The sequence below is a fragment of the Apiospora phragmitis genome (genome assembly GCF_038363925.1).
Source record: "Apiospora phragmitis strain CBS 135458 chromosome Unknown utg000010l:1.0-9815664.0:1.0-9183399.0, whole genome shotgun sequence".
In the NCBI taxonomy this organism is placed as follows: Eukaryota; Fungi; Ascomycota; class Sordariomycetes; order Amphisphaeriales; family Apiosporaceae; genus Apiospora; species Apiospora phragmitis.
The window spans coordinates 260809-280830 of record NW_027117409.1 but is presented as its reverse complement, the minus strand read 5'-3'; the positions used below and the strand labels follow the sequence as shown (position 1 = coordinate 280830).

The following is a 20022-nucleotide window of genomic DNA, read 5'->3' as shown; positions in this document are numbered from 1 at the left end:
AGGCGAAAAAGAAGAGAACCGGCCTCTGAACGAAATGAACTCGAATCCCAGCGACGGCAGCACTTGTGAGGATCATAGATGGGGATCGGGCGTGAACGTCTCCTTTATTCATGGCTTAGGCTCTCGGCGCGTGGGTCCAATATTGAAGAGCCAAGAATTAGGAAACATCGCTGGATGGAAACGTGGATGCCAAGCAACGGATCGGCCAGGGTATAGTAGCAGCAGGGGGGCCGCTGCCAGAGATAAGCATGGTAGTCAATGGCCGTCTGTCAATCTGGCAGGCGCCCGCCACCCAGCGCTGGCGGACAAATGCCTGCCTCTCTGCTCTGTCGCAGACTCCCACAGACTCTCCCTCCCTCATCTCTGTACGCGAAGTGTGTTAGCGCGGCTGCTAATAGATTTGCGGTGTTCGAAACCAGCCAGTGCCGTTTCTTGTCACTGGCTGATGGTGATCATCGTCATTCTTGGCAAGTGGAAGGAGTACGTACAGGCCGGGAGGTAGCAGTGGGCAGTAGTGGCAGTGTGTTAAGGTTGGGAATAGTATCAAGTCTGACCCACCTCTGCCGGGTGGTGGTGTAGGAAGATACGAAGGACGCTATATATGGACAGGGGTAGGTGATAGGTTCCATTGGGCTGCAAACGCGCTTGGCGCAATTTGTAGAAATGCCATGACTTGGGCCGCACAGAGGTTCGCGAGGTTCGAGTGGCCCGGAGCAACACAGCTCGTGTGCTCCGGGGATGGCGACGAGGTTAGATCGAAACACGGCCAAGGCCTTCAGAGATGATGAAAATAGCAACGAGGAGAACTTAGCTTCCAGGATATCCAAGCCAGCGTCGCAAGGGACTGGCAGGCCGGGTTGGGAGGGGGTTGCGCAGAAACGAAACAAAAGGCAAGTACGTACTGTTGCTTGACAGGCGGCGGACCAATCGGCGGGAGACGCATCACGGGTGGCAGGTCACGACAGGATCGTCAGGGCCGCTGTAGGGCCGTGTGCCGTTGGGTTAGTGGCTGGCAGCAGCCAGGTTGTTGGCTGCAGAAAAGGGAAAAGTTTAAGAAGGGTGAAGGGATCCTGGAAGGTTTTCGTCCGACGACGTCAAACCTCCCAAGGCCCAGAGTGCCACAGGTGGGTGGGGCGCGGGACTGAATCAGACAGGTCCCTGTTCTGCCTTACCACTGCGACCTGGTATGGTAGTTCTGCATGCGGCTCTTGGGAGATGGCCGTCGCTTGGCGGGCACTTGGCGGGCTCTTGGCCGTGTCTTGGATGGGATTGGCAAAGTGGGCATTTTCGAGATGATAGCCAAGAGCAACACGTCCTGGCGATATGAAAGTGGGGGCCAGCCCGACAACAGCTACCTGAACTGTTTCGTGCGTGGGGGCATAGCAGGCCTGCCACCGGAGCCAGAGGAACTGTAGGAAACACTTCAAACACCTGTACACACTGGAAACCCTCCTTCCGAGAAAACCCGACCAAGGGAAAACAACAGACAGAAATCATATTCTCTATTTTGCTTCCATTTTTATCATTGCTCAGCTCCGCCTGCGACTCTTTCACTGGCCCCTATTATACGGGAGCGTATCATCAACCCTGTTTCATCTATTTTTTACCTTTCTTTCTACTCGGGTTCCAATGAGAAACAGGAAGATGAAATTCACGGGTTGAGGGTTGTACGGGTCTCCTCTTACAGCACACCACCAGAGCACACCTCCAGTAGGCGACACTTGGCAGCTGGATCTCGACACAAATCACTGTTCAGTCACTGCCTTGGCTGGGCAGTCTGGGCAAACCTCCAGCCATCCAGGTCCATGAAACAGAATCTTTGTTTCCATCGCCGAGACCTTCCAACGTAGATGCGGCCGCAGTGGCAGCAGAATTCTGGCAGAAGTCGCAGCAGTCTGTCGTTTATGGTCCCCCCCCCCCCCGGGCTAAACCATTCCATGTTACCCCAAAGCCCCCAGGCCAGTACCCAGGCCCCCCTCCTCCCAAAACCGCCACTCGTTCCGTCTCCTCTGTTTTGACGTTGTGGTTTCCATTGTGCCATCCACATTCCATCATTGGTGTTTCTGGAGTTTCTGGAGCAGTCAGGGACCTAAATTAGCTGCTGGAGCAGTGCTGGAGCACCCTGTGGCGGGGTGGGCCAAGTCTAGACCGGCGGCACACTCGGAGCCAGGAGCCCTTGGGCCAGCATGAGAGCGCTAGCATCCACTGTGCTATTCGATGGGTCTGTGACGCACCATCACATGCAACCTCGAACTCACAGCTGCCAAATTCAAATACCAATTCATGCGCGATTCCTCCACCAAGAAAATAAATCGGAAGCTGGTTCGAATTTTTTTTTCTTCTTATTTCTCGTGCAGATGCTGCTGGGAAGTTCTTTGTTGTTCAGTTCCAATCACATCGCATCTCTCCAAGTCGATGTCGTATCTTGCGCTGTCTTGTTACGCGTTCTGCTGCGCCCGGTGTGTCCGCCTACGATCGACAGACATCACACATCTGCAATCAGTGCAGTGGAGCCTCAATGTCCATCACCTTCTTAACGGTCTTGGCTCGCTCGTCTTTATCTGCGCAGCAATGCAAGCAAGCAAGCGCTATCGAATATGCTAACCTCTCTACATCATAGAGTGCAAGACCTCCGCATTCTACCCTCGAGGACCTGGTAGAAGGGCATGTTCGGGCCATCGCAACAGGGCTGCTGCCGGCTTTTGACGTGACAACGTCCCCCGCGCCGGCGTTTCGGTGTCGGCCACAGCCACCACGGCGACAACTGACAATATCAAAGGGCAAAGTGGCAAAAGCTTCTGGCGTACATTGTCTTTTGGTCCTGGTCCTGGTCCTGGCCATTCGAGCCAAACCAAACGCTGCCCGGCGAGTTGCTTCTTCTTCTTTTTACTGCCCAGCAGTGCCGCTGCTGGTGGGTTCGATGCGCGGTAATCTTACGTGGTTGGCTTGGCTTGCCCACGACCCAGAGCCGGGCCGCCACTAGTCGTCTTGGCTCGTGGCCATTCATGTCGTTGATCTCGTCCGAGTGCGCGTTGCTGTACGTCTCCTTTAGATGAGCCTTGAACGTGCGGAAATGGGACAACTCCCCGTTCTGGACGGGGTATGGTAGTTGCACGCGGTCGGACCAGCACTCCTTACTACTGATGCCATCAGTCTAGTCAGGAAATTTCTCGTCGAATTGTTGTGTCGCCATTATTGATCTGTAAGTCCTATTACAATATGCTATGTCAGGTGATGTATTTCGAAATCTCAATTGCCATGGGGGAAAGCAATTGTGATTGGGGTTCGATTAAGCTACTCATCGTCTTGTTTTTAGTCATAGTACGACGGCAGGCTTTTTGGCATTTCTTAGGAGTTTCCTTGGGATTGCCATGGCGAACGGGTGATCATCTCTACGATTCCGCCGCCATGCCCCTTGGCCAACTCCTTTCAGTTGGCTTGGCATGTGGCGTGGCTCTGCCAAGCATCCATCCCATGCTCGTGCATAGTCCGCCTCTGCCAAGCAAAGCACTGCCGCCGGTCAATTTTCTTGGTGTTTGGGCGGACTCGATAACTACATGCACTATATCCCGAATGTTCTTCGTACATGCAGTTTCAGGCGAAGCTTGCCTCGCTCAACCTACCGGATGTCTGTGTAGGACCACGTTTATTCTCATATGCACAAGAGAGGCGCAGCTACGTAGATCTCTACCCATTCGACCAGTAATTAATGGTAAGAAGAACTTTACTATCACGATGTATTCTTCCATAACGGGCTCCCTGGCAGCACCGACACCTATCAGTGCAGCACATCGCATCACATATGTTTTGTCATATTCGCTTTTAGCTAGCCAGCCAGCAACTATTTCAGCCGTTGTATCGACGCACGCATTGCTAGTATAATGCTGTTTCCTATTTTCTACTTATAGTGGCATATAGGCCCGCCAGCTAAGAGGGGTTACCATATTGTAAGAGAACATCTGATTCGAGGTGGGGGAGTATCGGAAGTTCACAGGTCCGGACATAACTGCCGACGAGTAGGGGAATATCGAGATCGTGTATGTAAGAGCAATACTAGGCTTTGTTGAGATTTGACTGTTTATTTATATCGAAGATTTTGTTCCGTCTCCCGTTTCATGTTCCTTTCATAGTCAAAACTCAGCTGCAACGAGGACCTTTGTGGTAGGCTGCTAGATATATAGAGAGATCTCGTCGAGATCGGTCTCCTAACCCTCCCAATCCTCGACAAACTTGGTCGATAGCTAGTACAATGATGAGCCAGGATGCCATCTGAATGATTTGGGAATAGCCATCAATGGGTAATACATATGTAGCCGCCTCCATCGTTGCCCCGGGCTTTCTGAAACAAACTGGATCGACGATACCCCGGATCAACAGTGCCGACTCCCGTGTCATCGATCCAAACGCCTTCCCCGGCTGCTTTTCTCCTCGTTACTAGCAATAGCATACTTTCTAGTATCAGTACTTACGACTGGAAGAAATTGGGTTAGATATCGATGAACTCACACGTGAGATTGGCTGCCTGTGAGGACGATCCATCCAGAGTGCCGTTAATGCTCTTGAGAACCATAAAATATGGAGGCGGCGCCTGGGGTACTTGGCGTTCTGGCTGTTTGAGGTCATTCTCATCCCATCAGCAGACTATCAGAAAGCAGGCCTGGGCGGAGAAAACAGACGATTCGAGAACGATCGAAGGCAAGAGAGCATGTTGGGTATCCTGGACGGTGTAGGGGCCATGCTACATACCTAACAACTCTAACTCGTAAGCTGTTTGCTTTAATACAACATTTTTGTGGCCACTGTTTACTGCAGTCGCAACGGTTGACCCTTTCGAAGCAGTTGCTAGCGACTTGGTCTACTACCCCTAGATTTCCTCATGATTGAATGGTATGTGCTAGTGCTTACTCATGCTCTCGACACGATTTTGCTCTCCTCGAACTTGATAATAGTATTCTGGTCAATTTAGCCAATAGAGGGTCTTAATTCTTCCATTTCTCTCCCTCCCAGACATGTTGAGCAGAGTGCAGAAGATATGCACTGCAAATTCCTCGAGGGGAGATGTAGGCAAGGGATGTTATGTTTGGCTACGATGGTATTTCTCTATATTGCATGGCAAACTTCTAAATGCTGTGTCACCAGCTGCTATCCGGCCGTCGGATAGGCATCAATATTACATATGTTCCGACCCCTTACGGGTGGCCAATCGCTTCTCTCATCTGTATTTTCCCTTCCTCATCGTTCCAACTTCCAACCTCGCTTCCACTAGATCTCACGCAATCTAACCGACCTGTGTAATATTGTTCTTCAGTATGGACTCCGGGTATCTTGACACCACTCCACTAAGGCCTCCGCCGCCAGGTCGCGAGTCCAACTTGGTTGATCCAGAATCGATATCGTATCAATTGGTTATCGTCATCTCTGTTCTTTCCCCCATCGTCGTCACATGCACTTCGTCCAGGATTTACACCCGGCTACGGGTAACTCATTCGTTTGGCATAGATGATTGTAGGTTCTGATTGCTTTCATACGTGCTCTTCTCATTGTTTGAGGCCAGCACTGACTGAATGGCTCGACCTAGGGTTCTGTATCGCGGCAACTGTCAGTAAAATATCTGTCTATTACTCTGCATGGCCGGTTGTGGCGGGGGAGTGCGGTAGTGTGTGCTAACTTGCTTTGGTGGTCTAGATCTGTACGCTTGCGTACTCTGGACTTGTGCTCGGGCGTAAGTATCGGGCGAGACGGCTATTAAGAAGAAAATCATTTCGTTTTTGGCGATTGCTGACCACATTGCTCGCAGTTTGCGATAAGCCGGGAGGTGGTTTACTAAGGGTCCATTTGTGGGATGTCTCTCTCCGACGTTACATGGAATATATGAAGGTGTGTGGCGACATCTTGATTCACTACGATAACAAGTTTGGCAACCTTGATCTGACTTGCTATCTTAGGGCTCCCTTTCCGACTCGTTGCTTCTCCAGATTTGCCTTGTGCTGATCAAGGTGTCTTTCCTGCTCCTGTACCGACGCCTGTTCCGGCCAGTAACGCTCGTGAAGGCGATGGTCTGGACCGGCATCTCCTTGCTTGTCGCATCCACCGTTGTCTACATCATCATGATGCCGGTGGCCTGTTCCCCGTGGCCGAGTGAGCATGATGACTGGCTCGATCTGGGCATGGCGGAACGATGCGCCATTATTGGCAGCAATCTGATCACGGCTATGGCCTACTTTAGTGTAATCACCGACTTTTACATCTTGATCATCCCGTTGCACCAGGTCCCCCAGCTGCGTCTCTCAACAGGACGGAAAGTCGGCATCAGCTTCATTTTTCTTACGGGTTTAAGCTAAAGCACCCCTCACGGGCCACCCCGTCACGGGCCACCGCGTTTTACCTTACGAACGCGTCTTTTTACCGTGTATCTAATTAGAAAACTTTTTAATTTAATTATTACTTTTTATTTTTTAAAGTTATTATTACCTTTATTTTTTTCGCTTATTTTTATTTTTTATAACGATGTTTTCGTTTAATATTAAAAAACGTATATAGGCTACTATGCGCGATATAAAGCTTAGAGCAGCTATTCGCGAATCCGCCCGTAAATAATTAGCCCCTCGATTATATATTTAACGCCGTTTCGCCGGTATACTTATTAGAAATAAGTTTAATAAAAATTAATAGGTTTTATTACTATTTTTAAAAAACGAATTAATATATTAAGCGGTTAATTAAACTAGGTTAAGCTTTATATTAATATTAATTAAGTTTAAATTTATAACTTAATAAATATTAAACGCTTTCGAGGCCTCTTATACTTTAAAATAACGATAATATACCCGTTTTTTAACTAAAAACGAGTCCGTTAAAACCGTAAGGTTAAAAATAATTAATTATAACCGGATTAATAAAGCTATAATAATAAATATTAACGTTTTTTTTAATAAATTTAATACTTCGAAATTAATTAATATTCTTTTTAAACGCTTTTATAATATTAACGAAATAAGTATCGACTAAGGCGTTAGCGGTAATTATTAGGTGGTTATTAAAGCTATTAGTTATCTAGCTTTAAAAAAACGTCGAGAAAGGGGAATAGATTATTACCTTAAAATATATAGGCTATAATAGGGTACCCCTCTTACCGCTAGTTATTTTTAAAGGGGCCGACGTCTAAAGCTAGTGGTTTCTAGACTAAGACCGTTATCTTTAAAATAACTAGCGGTTTAAAGCGTCGCTTAAAAGGTGGATTAATAATGTTATAGCTTTAAATTAAATTTTAAAACATTTTTATCCCTTATATATAGTTTTATTATAATAATAAATAAATTATCTTAATTTATAATAATTATAAATTATATACGAGTAATAATTTTTTATAACTTTATTTTTTAAATAAAATATAGCTAGTTTTTTATAAACTATATTATAATTATATAATATAGGTTTTAAATATAAGAGTTTTTAATTTATTTAAAAAAAATTAAGGATTATTTTAAAAAAATATTCGAATATAATCTTTAAATTAAAACCTATAAAAATAAATATATTAAAGGTATACCGCTAAATTAAGATTAATATATTAATTTCTTTTATAATTAAAAACGTTTAAAAAACGGCTAAGATTTATTCGCGGGATCGCTTAAAACCGTTATTATTAAAATATATTATTTTAAAAGATATAAAGATTACTCGGGTACGTTTAAAACTATTAAAAATAATTAAAAAAAGAATTAATATTTAATTTCTTCGCCGAATTACTTTTAATACTTATTAAAATACCCTTTAATAATTAGGAATTATAGAATAGTAGTTAAAAATTAGCTACTATAGACCCTACTTTAAAATATCCTTTTAACGACTCTTTATTAAAAAGGTTAATAAGGCCCTAAATTAAAACGTTAATAGAATCGCATATTTCGAAGCTTAAGTCGATTATTTTTAAACTAAGCTCGATAAAAAAACTACGAGAATATATTAAAAGGTAAGAATCGTACCAGGATAGTAATTTATTCGTATACTTAATATACGCCGGGCTAAGCGGAGGCTAAAGGGTAGGGTCGTATACGAGAACAAAGCTAGCGACGTCGAAATACTAAGAAGGCCTCGCAACGCTATAAAAGCTATAAAAAATGATGGCACGGAGGCGGAGGACTGTATTATTATTAAAAATAACGAAAGATAGTGTATTTACGTTAATTCTAGCCGTAGAAATGGCTTTAATTACAGGGGTAAAGGTAGCTTAGTAAAGTGGCCCGTGAGGGGGTGCTTTAGCTTACTGTAAGTAAATATTCGATCAGTGTTTCTTTGAGGCGACGGACTCGGCTGATAGATTTCCACCCAGAGCTATTGCTGCTGGCTTGACGAATCTGATTTTTCGTCAAAACAAAACCTCTATGGATCCGGCAGACTTCTCGTGGAACATTGTTCCCATATACGCCAGCTGGTGCGTCAACTCCAACCACCTGCCTCCCCGAGAACATCTGACTTTGGGCAAATTGTTCAAGGCTGACACTGCAATATGGCGAATAGCCATGGCTGAAATCAATGTCGGGCTGATAGCCCTCTCGATGCCAGTGATCCTCGCTCAGTTCGTGGGACGTCTCACCGGCATGGGCAAGTCTCTCAGCTCCTGGATCCGCAACCGGCGAACGCCACCGCACAGTATTGTCGGTGATGCGAGCGATTCGGACCTGACCACCGCTGGGGCCGACCAATCACCGCGGACCCCGCATCGGCAACTCCCACATCATCAGATCCCGGACGCGACCCTATCCGGCATGCGTAAGTTCATCCGCAACCTTCAAGGTTCCCGTGCTGCTTCTGCCTCTCGCGGATCCTTCTCGGGCCACGATGGCGTGAATCATAATTATAGTCATAATATGGGGACTTTTGACGACCTGACCTCGGCCGATTTTAGCTACCACGTCCAGTTGAAGGCGATGCGCGCCAGCGAGTCCACGACTAGGGTGGAAAAGAGTGGGACAATCAGCGGGCATCACTCAAGAAGAGAAGACGAGATGCGAGTTGAGGACCACCTGCCACTCTCGCTCATGATGCATATGCATCACTCATCAAACTAGAGGGGGATAAACAGGTCGTATCTGAGAACAGCGTTTCATGGGGGTCACCAAAGCAGAGTACCTTGGCTTCATGGGTATTATGTCGGATGTGATACGGAGATGTAATTAATGATAATAAACTGCGTTTTACGCACAACTGCTTCTCGGGCATAGGGATGAAAACCAATAGCCCCCCTCCCCCCTGTAAGTGATGCTTGTTACTGTAATAATTCACAACATTGGGATCCCAAACAACGAGCCTCTGTTTGAAGATCGAGGCATCGTCTGCATAATAGCTGTAGTCCACGCCAAGGGCAATATTGAACCTTCATCCAAGATCAAACCCTCGATCCAAGATATCGCCCGAGGCATATGGAGTCCGGCTCAAGGAAACCCGCCCTTCCGGGGTGGGCTTTGCCGCCTCGGCCCGGGCCTTGCCAAGCTGTACCTGACTATAATGAGTCATGACTTCCAGCGACCCCTGCATCGAAACCTCACGCTAATGAACACGTATATCCTGAGCGTGAGTATAGGTCGACACGTGATGCCCCTTGGTTCATCCGCGTCCTGCTTATGCAGGACCTCCTTGACTAGTTGCCTGCCGTCCAGACAGGACAGAACGAGGGTAAGAGATCATCGCAGAAAGAGGATAGTAGAGCAAATTTTGAGTCTAAGTAAGAATAGCTGCTGCTCTTACATTGTAATGAGTGTAACTAGCCCGTTGTGAGTCTTCCGTTTTGACTTCGCCGGCTTAGCATCGAACCAGAGTTGAAAAGGGGGATGCACTATTATTAAGAAGTCAAATCTACCGTACACGAAGATTATACTATATACAGGGAAGCTTACCATGGGGAACGTTGCTTGTAGAGACTCGAAGCAATACGAAAACTGGCAGGTCTGGTTCCATTATCGGGGCTCTTCGTACTACTGCTTGGCAAGGTTGAACAAGCGTCGAATCACTTGAACCCGCCGGATCAGACGCCGCACAACGTCCAACTTGTCCCAATCTCGTGGCACATGGCCACCGCACCAAGGGGGGGATCCGACCCGACAAAACAACCCATCAATGAGGGCCCTTACGATGGACGAACCCATTGCGACAGCCTGCCTGCCTGCCTGTCTCCTCGCCTTGCGCCCTTATGCGTTGTGCAGCAACTGTACGCGATGCGATGCGAAGCGGGGGAGGCAAGCCGGGATGCACACGCTTGAGACATACCTATGGAGTTGGTCCAACGCCAATCCATGGAAATGGCCTTCATCAATCTGCAACGAAAGGAAAGACATATGCGAGGAAGAACATAACCTAAATCTAAACGCTCTTCTGATTCAACATGTCTTTTCTTCCATGGCTGCATATTTCAGTCCCGATTTCTGGCTGCCGGCAGGAACCACCATCCTTGCCGCTCCTGCTCCGTCCACGTGGAAGAGGCAAAGATGCACGTCAGAAAAAGGAAATGCGGATGCCTATTCGACGAGCAAGAGAGAGGATCAACGAATGGGAAGGGGGAAAAGACGTTAGTCGTCAATTGATACAAGGCCCTCGCCCCCAAAAAGGTCTGACATGCATGCATTTTGTTTGCTTCTTCCCCGTGTAACCCGTTCGTTCGCACGCACGCACGGTGACGAGAACAAACGCTCCAAACCCCAATGGTTCAACTCATCACCATCACCCCGGAGCCTTGCAGCGAGAAATAAGGCAACTCTCGATCCGGAAAGCTGCAGCATCACTCCAACGCACAACACACACACACACACACACATAGCTTTTGCCCCTCCACCATCCACCTCGGTGGGAATGGGACGACCAACGAAATCGAGATCCAATTGCCGCTTTTCCCCCTTCTCCTTTTTCCTCAACGGGACTCGACAGCAAAAACCAAACTGCTGCGATGGATATCCAGGAACCCCACGGCTGCTTACATAGTCTGGAATAGCGGTCTGCAGGTAAGAAACAAAAGATCCCATTGCCAGTATGTAAGCAGCTTGGCAGGTAAGCTACCTACGAATCTGTCCTGTCGGCTACGGCAATTCTTACCTTCATGAGCTGTATGTGTGCTACCGAACAGCTTTCAGATGCTGGGTCGGTAGGACAGGTGAGGCTAGGTGAGGGGAAACCACCCCAAGCAGCGCAGCCAACAGCAGCACCACCATCCTTTCTGTCCAGTCTATCAAGATACGCGAGCCAGTACAACTCCGAGCCCCCCCTCCCCCCTTTCCACCCAAAACCAATACCAAGGGTCCTTAGCCACGTTGTCAATACCATCCACAACCAACTACAATAACGCATCATCTTCTCCTCGTCCTCACTGCCTGCTGCTGCTGCTGCTGCTGCTGCAATGCATAGACGCAGGCCCTTTTTTCGCCCGGACTCCTGTGTGTGTGCGTTGCATCTGCCTATCTGCACAGCAGTCTTGGCGGGTAAGCCTGCCTAGGTAAGACAAAGATGCGACAGACGAGAACAGCACGCAGGCGGGTATGACATGGTGTGCTGGACTTACGCTCGAAAACCAAAACCTCGAGAGAGGGGAAGACGGCCAAGGTTGCGGCTACAGCTGGCTACTCGGCTGCTCTCATTGATATTATATAACAAACGGACGAAAGGTTGTAGTATCACAAGGTCGCCCCGCGCCGCAATGGATCATCTGCCCCCTTTCCTCTCTCTCACTTCTCTGTCTCTCTTACCACCTTTCTGGGAACAGTAATAGTTCTAGGGGACACTGATCGACACGAGGTCACCTCGGGCTTGGATGAAACCGTAACAATAGCGCAGAGCTACACCAAGAGGGTGTCTCAACTCAATCACTTCTCCGTTTCTCTCGGGTCGCAGTCAATGTGGAATCATAAAATAAAAAGCGACTCCCGTATTCCGGCCCGATCACCCAGCCGGCCGGCCCGCTCGTCATGCCCATCATCCACCCCTATTCCTCCACCACCCCCTCCTCATACTCTACCCATCCTACCACTACTCGTATAAGTAACAATCCTGTCCGCGCCGCCGCTGCCGCAGGAGGAGATGCAAGACCAGCAATCACCCAAGTCGTCACCCAGCCCGCCAACACCTACACAACCATCGTGACACTAGGCTCCGACCCCCCACAGCAGACAGACGGGTCGCCACCGCCGCCGCCACCGCCGTCTTCCTCTCATGACGGTTTGAGCCAGGATGCGTTTGGCGGCATCATCGGCGGCGTCGTCGCGTTCGTCGCGATCCTGCTCGTGCTCCTGATCTGCTGCGGGCGCATCGGCATGCCGCGTTCCAGTCGCAGCCGCAGCGGGGGCAGCAGCGGCAGTTTCAGTTCGTCGTACTATGGCAGCGGTAGCAGTAGCGGCGGTGGGGGATCGAGGAGGAAGCGTCATCGTCGGAGACCCCGGGAGGAGGAGGAGGGGAAATCGGAAGCGGCCCAAGTCCGGTGGTGGAGGTGGTAGATCTAGCCCGTCATCGGCGTCGTCTTATTCGCACTCGGATGATGGTGGTAGTGGTGGTGGTGGTGGTGGTGGTGGTGGTAGCGACATGATGGACGACATGGGCTATGGTGATGGTAACGGTGGTGGGGGCGGAGGACCACCACCACACCACCAGGGGGGACCGCCTCCGCCGCCAATGATGGGTGGGATGCCGGGGCCACCACCAGGCATGCCGCCGCCCGCAGCAAGACCAGGGGGCTTTTCCGGGAGAGGAGGAGGGCCACCTCCGCCACCACCCGGGGTCATGCCTGGGGGGTCCGCCGGGGGGCGGGTTTCCGTTCGTGAGACTTGGTGGGGGTGGCGGTTCATCTCCGATGCCTGGACCGCCTCCGGGCCGCGGGGGCGCGCCACCGCCGCCTATGGGTTAAGGAAGGACTCGATCACTATGTCAAAAGAAAACATTATGATGATGTTTCTTTTGTGGCTCTCCTTGGCATGCTCGAGTATTGGGAATTGGGACGATAGACGACCGACGAGAAAAGGGGCTTGGAGGCGCTGTCAAGATCATGACAATCGACGATGCTTGCTTTGGGTTGATGTCATTTCCGAGAGGCGGTCAATGCCAAACATTGATCCCAAGCTTAGTTACGTATTGGGTGAAACCTGTAAACTAGATGCAATTTCCACTGCTACCTCTTGGCTCCTGAACTGATGCTCTACGATCGTGGCCAGCGGAACCATCATCATATCGTACCCAGTTGACATCATTGAGCAAGTGACGATGTATCATAATCTCGCTAACATTAGTATTAGTACGCTAGCAACCCCGTTCTAGTCCCGCGAAGCTAACCCTTCCAATGCCTTCACCGCCAAGACCGCCGTGACCGCCGCTATACTGCCCAGCACCACCATCTGCGCACCTTCCCAGAGACTGGCCCTCACGCGCTTCCACTGCGCCTTCTTCTTATGAAGCGGGTGGCGACCGTACCTCTGCGCGCCGTCCTGGAGCAGGTAGTGCTTGGTGAAGCCGAAGAGGAACAGGGCCAGGATGCAGACGCCGAAGCTCCACCGCAGGCCATCGCCGACCTGGCTGACGAAGAAGTAGGGGAAGAGCGGCAGCAGGCCGCCGAGGAGGTACCCGATCGACACCGACAGCCCCACCATGACGGGCGACGATGCGCGCCGCTCGCCATAGCCGGTCTCCGCGTCATCATCATCTCGTGCTTTCGCACCGAGCGCATCCACGAGCGCCGGCTGGCTCCTGAGGTGCGCCTCCACGGCCGCGCGCAGGTCTCCCCGTAGGTTAAGGGGCGCGAGGTACTCCTCAACCACGTCAGCACTTCCCAGTACTGCCTCCTTCTCTTCATCACCTCCCGTTTCTTCGGTCTCACCCTCGTCGGGCCTGGAAGAAGCGGCGGCAGCCTGTTGTTCGCCCTTGGCGGCCAGGTAGCCGCCGATGCCCATGCTGATGCTGCCGGCGCAGATCTCGGCCATGCCGGCGTAGATGACCGTCTGCGTCTTGCCGAGCGACGACAGGCCGGCCGTGAGGGCGAAGGGGACGGTCAAGCCGTCGGCGAAGCCCAGGGTGAAGTCCGCTAGGAAGCGCGAGAGGGTTGGCAATCGACAGCGAGTGAGCTTGCTCGTAGCTGGTGGTAGGATGTGTCTGGGGTTGAGGTTGTGTTCTGTGAGGGTGATGTCACTCCGTGAGGATGACATGTCGGATGTTCTCGAGAAAGATGGGGAAGACATTTCATCATCTGTTGATTGATGTTTGGCCTCTTGGCCTGGTGGATTCCTGACGTCGCTGACCTCCATGACTGGGCCTTGTGATTGAGGAAGGGACCAGAAATATATCGGTCTGGTGCATTCGAATGGGGGTTGTGTCTGTACTATCTCATGGAACAGAACAATTCAAGACTCAACAGGTGATGTTTTCATTCAGAGCTGCTTGGCAAGTCACAATCACGCCTTGGCAATGAGGTGTTGGTCTGCACAATACCCGCCCAAGTCGTAGCCAGAAGATGAGAATATCAAGGACTTGCACTTTGACTTGGCGTGGATAGGTTCTGGCAGCTCATTGGATAGCAGAACTGTGGGCGAATACGGCGTATGCCTTGTCTCGGCCAAAAGTAGGGTACAGATTCCGAGAAATGTTCATCTGAAAGCTTGAAAGCGACAAGTGGAATTAGTCTATGTGAAATGCCATCCCAAAAGAACCCGGCAGAGTGGATGGTCATGGGAGTGTAAGGATGGGATAAGGCACACGAGAGCACTAGCGAATATCAGCATGTCGAAGAACCAATCGCAGTCCTGGCAGTAAGCAGGTGTGCTCAGGGACCCCTGTATGCCCGAAAGCTTCGCCCTTTAGCGCATTGTTTAAGACAATCGCAGCAACCCGATCCAACGATAGAACGCAGCGTCGCGGCTTACGGCACCCAGATGTTTCCAGCGGCCACTCTGCGGCTCACTCTCTAGGCAGAATTCCAATGGGCTATTGCGACAGCCCACAGGGCTCCACAAACTGGGCGAGCTAAGCAGCTAGCTTCCCCTCCCTCCACAGTGGGGCTGGTCGCCCACTTTTGGTAGATCAGCCCAATGCTTGGCTTTTCCGACGACACGTGCTTGGAATCTCCCCTACAGACCTTCCTTTCTCGTAAGTGGGAATTCGCCCGAGAGAAAGAGGCTTGCCTCTGTTGCTGACCGAACATATGTCGACTTGGGATTCCTGTTCATTATTTTGCGCAATAGCCCCTGAGGCTGTGTTGATCTTCGCTCGCACTGGCACCGCTGATTCGCTGGCAACTATGATTACGACGCCGCGCCTGGTTTCGCTTCGCTTGCTTACCATCTAGCAATCTCTTGTTGGCCCGGCGGATTGCAGCCGGCATCTGTCGCCTGAGCACCATTTCGCCCACGCGGAATCCCGATTGGAACCAATACCTAAGCCAATTACAGAAGGTGTATGCACAATACCCCCGCACGGCTATCCGGCCACAGTACGGGCAAATAGGGTGGCGTGTCAACATGTTGAGGATTCGGTAGGAGCGTTATGGCCAACATCTACAGGTCTCGGCATGCAGCCCAGTGATCCCGGTCAAGGAAGAAGCAAACTTCCTTTCTGCAGCAGAGAACTGACGGCTTCAGCAAAACTCGTCCGGCTTCAATCGACACATGAATTTGGAGTGACAGAAGGTTAAAAGACGAGTACAATCGGCAGTAACGACAATGACTATCAATCCCAGCATATTAGAGCAGGCAGCTATGATGATTCGACTGGCCAAGGAGTAGGTATTGGCAATAGGTGCACCGGTGAATGGACTTATGGTGGGGTCGTATTCCAGAATCCTTCCCAAGCTCATCCTAGTCTCGCTCCCACCCGCCATGGACGCAGCCGATGGAGCCTCCGCGCAAAGCTTCCTTACCGGTGCAGGCAGGTAGCCAAGAAAATGTCTCGATCACTACCAAGCTGTGCCGGGAGCAACCTTACTTGTTCTGGTGGGCCCTTGTAAAATTGCACCACAGTCAAGCGATAGGTCGTCAACCGACGGTTTAGCAAGTTCCCAGCCCGTCGGGACTTGAATAAAGCTAGACGCGCCCACCCCCCCCCCGCCACGGCATCGGGGTTGCTGTTGTCTCATTGCGCTCCAAGTCAAAGTCAGCTCAGTCTCTCGCTTCTCCTCGTAGAGCCGTCAAGATGCGCTCCGCAGTCCTGTCTCTCCTCCCCCTCCTGGCCGTCGGCGCCGCCGCCCAGGCCGAGAACCTGTACACGGCCACCGCCACCAGCGACGTCTACGCCGCCCAGGCCACGGCCAAGACCCTGAGCAACACCAGCAATGTCAAGGGCAAGGCGTTCGACCGCTTCGTCGTTATTTGGCTCGAGAACACCGATTATGACATGGCATACGGTGATGGTTAGTAAACTGTTTGCTCAACTGTGTTATCGAAGTCCGACCGCAATGTATAACTAACCTTGATGAACAGAGAACCTCAACTGGCTCGCCAAGCAGGGCATCACCCTCTCTGGCTACCACGCCGTCACTCATCCCTCGGAGCCCAACTACGTCTCCCGCCATTGGTGGTGACTACTTTGGGATGCAGAACGACGACTTCAACCAGATTGCCAAGAACGTCTCTACCATCATCGATCTGCTCGAGGACAAGGGCATCTCATGGGCTGAGTACCAGGAGGTCAGTCTGCCCCCCACTCTCAATACCCATCCGCCTTGAATCTATGCTGCGACCACAGGCCACCCCACTCTATGATGAGATATCCCATGTGTCATACTCGATCAATCGAGATTATATCTTAGATGAAAATCGCTGACATTCTTCACCGTACTAGGACATGCCTTTCAGCGGGTTCTCCGGCAAGGCGTGGGTCAACCAGCAGAACGGCAAGAACGACTACGTCCGCAAGCACAACCCGGCCGTCATCTACAACTCGGCCGCGGGCCAGGTCGACCGCCTGGCCTCGATGAAGAACCTCACCATGTTCCAGCAGGACCTCCAGAACGATGCCCTGCCGCAGTGGATGTTCATCACCCCCAACATGACGAGCGACGCGCACGACAGCGACATCCAGACGGCCGGCGCCTGGACCCGCAACTTCCTGGAGCCGCTCCTGAACGACAAGAAGTTCATGAAGAACACCTTGGTTCTCGTCACCTTCGACGAGAACGAGACCTACTCGATCCAGAACCGCATCCTCGGCATCCTGCTGGGCGACGCCGTCCCCGCCGAGCTCGTCGGCACCACCGACGACCACTTCTACAACCACTACAGCGAGATCGCGACCGTCGAGGCCAACTGGGACCTGCACACGCTCGGCCGCTTCGACGTCGGCGCCAACGTGTTCCAGTTCGTGGCCGACAAGACGGGCGACCGGGTCCGGGCGTGGAATGACGATGTCACTGAGCTGTCGCAGCGGTACTTCAACTTCTCCTACGCCGGCGCCTTCAACACCGATGGCGGCAACCGGCGCTACCCGGCCCCCGACCTGTGCGGCGCCGGCAAGACCCACAACCGCACCGTCCTGCCTAGTATTCAGGAGATGTGGAGCGGCAGCTCGGCGCCTGGGTACTATACGGCTGAGCTGGAGATTCCGGATGGTCTGAACCCTCCCTCTGGATATGCACCGGTTCAGTAGATAGGACGAAGGATGTCTGGACATTACATGTAATATATATTGCACTATAATGTGTGATGTTTACTTAATATACATGATCTCATATCAACCTCGCAACACCGTTGACCTTCCCTCCCCTACACCGTATTCCTTCCACCAGCTAATAACTGACAACCAACATCATGTCAGTGAACGGCTCTACAAAATGGGCGGCATCTCTTCTACTAGGGGAGATCCGGGAAGATGAGAGTAAAGAAGAAACGGTCTCTTAACACATTCCTCATGAACACAGAAAGAGACGAGATTCCTTTGAAGCGTCCTTACTACCTACATAAAGAGTTCAAGGCCATCATCCATGAGTGTTTCCGGTGCACCCTCCGCCAAAATTTATCTTCCTCCCTGAAGGGGGCGGCGACTGTTCTAGTCATGTGACGGACTGGCTGAGCCAGCTGCCGCCTGAAAGGGTCACAACCTTGTCTACCCGCGTCCTCAAGCATCGTTTCCAGTGCTTCTATCGGTACTGTTGCTTCCATTATCGTAGCCAGTGCTTCCATCGTCACTGCTGCTTTCGTCGTCACCACTTCCATCATCGCCGTCTCCCCAGACCAATCCCCATTCATCTGGATAGGTACCGGGGCTTCTCCTGGTGGCTTCCTGAATAAGCAGATGCTCCGGACCTTTGTCCTCCACATCGTCAAAGAAGGCCCGGTACGCCTCATTGTTGGCTAGAAAGCCCCATGTTGTCGACGAGTCCATAGCTCCGAAGGCGCCGGGAAGGGTACGCCTCCAGGAGTCATCTTCGTAAATGGCGGGGAGCGCACAGGGGTTCGCCAGGGTAGTTGATGGTCTACATATCGATTCTCAGCGTTTATTACTTATTTCGGAGTTGAACGGAATGTCCTGAGAGGGATAAAGGCAGCTGCTCAAATAAACGGTGAATCTTTTCCTTCCGAGACGCCGGGATGACGAGGAATAACGACTGGAATAGGAAGGAATAGACACCGACAGACATATCACTTACCGTAATATCGTCTTCTTGAAAGGGCTCGTAATCGGGGCCGCTAGGGTCGAAGGTCTCCCAGGGCCCGTAGGACGGGAACACGAGGTGGCGTATGCCCATGAGCACTTCGTCGCTCAGGCGCGCCGAGGCGTTGCGGAGCACAGGGGGGCGCCGCGCGACGATCTCGCGCACAACGTCCAGATCGCACTCGGCTTCGCGGCTTCGCCGTACTTGAAGGCGCGGAGCGTGTCCGACGAGCGTGTCCGACAGTTCCCGGAGTCCGTAGTACGCCCGACTCTCGCCCGGGTACACGACCAGCCACTGGCCCAAGGACATGAACCTGTCGCTCGCAAGGTCGAGATAAACGCAGCCACGATAGTTTTCGCTCTGAGCGGCGACTTCTTCATCCTCTTCCTGCGGTTCCTCCTCGAATGGCCCGATGCGCATATCCTCGGTGGCCTTTTGTGATCCAGTCCTCCACTGAATTTCCCCAGCTCTCTCTCGGCCCAAACGGGCTTCACATCCGTGATCAACGGATGTGGGGGCCGGAACGGCAGCACTGCCTGACCTTCGTCCTCCGCTGCCTGGTCGTCGTCGTCCGAAAGCTCCGTCACTCTATGCTCCTCCATGAACTGCTCGCACGTCTGTAAGAGCCGGTCGGACATGGGCGAAGGCATCTCGTACACGTGCACGCGCGTGCCGTAGTGCCGGAGCGCCACTTCGCGGGACTGAACGCAGATCAAGAGCAGGGGGCTGGCCAGACGCTTGAGCGGCATGAGGCTGAGCTCCAGCCAGTGCGCAAAGGGGGAGCCTGATGTTGTCGCCCTTGCTGCCGTTCGCGTGGAGGACGACGAGGCGGCTGGCTGCTTCCGCTTTGGCGAATTCCTCACAGATCATGCTCTTGATCTCGTTAGGGAGGCGTGCGAATTTGGAGAACACGGTGGCCATGGTGATGGTTGTGCTGTTCTGGCTAGATATTTTTTCGGTTTGTGAGCAATTGAAATAGAACGAATAAAGAAAGTCAGCAACTAACAGATAAAGTATCGCGAAGTGATGCGTTTCTTTCTGCTATGAAGCGCGTTCAAGACTTGCTGGGCTCCTCGAGATATTCTGTCGTCGGTAGTGCATGGACGGGCAGGTTGTTAGGTTTGGCAGAGGATTCTGAGGTGAAAATATTATTTGACTTGACACCAAAATGAGAAAGAAGGAAGGAAAAGCGCAGGTGGGAGAGAATGTGAATTTGTGCAATGGAAGCAACGATGTTGACTGATTGTGGGACTGTTACTTATGGAGGCAACAGCTGTAATGCAGGTGATCTGACAGAAAAAGAAGAAGGAATAACCTGAGAGCTAAGCCAGCTGACGGTGCTACGGTCACCCTATACAACGGCGACCCTAAAAACTAATAATAATACTATATAATAATAATATGAATAATTTAAT

At 51.2% G+C, this 20022-nt stretch overlaps 6 protein-coding genes across 6 annotated transcripts; 4 read left to right on the top strand and 2 right to left on the bottom strand.

Annotated features, from left to right (window-relative positions):
- Positions 1-5975: 5975 nt before the first annotated feature.
- PG994_009911 (uncharacterized protein) lies at positions 5976-9071 on the top strand (the record flags this gene model as incomplete). Its single annotated transcript, XM_066861320.1, has 2 exons — positions 5976-6330; positions 8335-9071. Coding segments are annotated over 2 exons (1092 nt in total), but the record flags the coding sequence as incomplete, so codon positions are not given.
- Positions 9072-11951: 2880 nt separating this feature from the next.
- On the top strand, positions 11952-12476 carry PG994_009910 (uncharacterized protein; the record flags this gene model as incomplete). The annotated part of the gene is made up of 1 exon (XM_066861319.1): positions 11952-12476. One exon carries the CDS (start codon positions 11952-11954, stop codon positions 12474-12476), a length of 525 nt encoding a protein of 174 aa, XP_066710429.1.
- Positions 12477-12578: 102 nt separating this feature from the next.
- Positions 12579-12824, bottom strand: PG994_009909 (uncharacterized protein; the record flags this gene model as incomplete). Its single annotated transcript, XM_066861318.1, has 1 exon — positions 12579-12824. One exon carries the CDS (start codon positions 12822-12824, stop codon positions 12579-12581), a length of 246 nt encoding a protein of 81 aa, XP_066710428.1.
- A 462-nt stretch (positions 12825-13286) lies between these two features.
- Positions 13287-14171, bottom strand: PG994_009908 (VIT family-domain-containing protein; the record flags this gene model as incomplete). The annotated part of the gene is made up of 1 exon (XM_066861317.1): positions 13287-14171. One exon carries the CDS (start codon positions 14169-14171, stop codon positions 13287-13289), a length of 885 nt encoding a protein of 294 aa, XP_066710427.1.
- A 1978-nt stretch (positions 14172-16149) lies between these two features.
- Positions 16150-17601, top strand: PG994_009907 (uncharacterized protein; the record flags this gene model as incomplete). The annotated part of the gene is made up of 4 exons (XM_066861316.1): positions 16150-16366; positions 16437-16516; positions 16554-16643; positions 16798-17601. 4 exons carry the CDS (start codon positions 16150-16152, stop codon positions 17599-17601), a joined length of 1191 nt encoding a protein of 396 aa, XP_066710426.1.
- A 161-nt stretch (positions 17602-17762) lies between these two features.
- PG994_009906 (uncharacterized protein) lies at positions 17763-19048 on the top strand (the record flags this gene model as incomplete). The annotated part of the gene is made up of 3 exons (XM_066861315.1): positions 17763-17829; positions 18122-18288; positions 18719-19048. The coding sequence occupies 3 exons, from the start codon at positions 17763-17765 to the stop codon at positions 19046-19048; spliced, it is 564 nt and encodes a 187-aa protein (XP_066710425.1).
- Between the last annotated feature and the right edge of the window lie 974 nt (positions 19049-20022).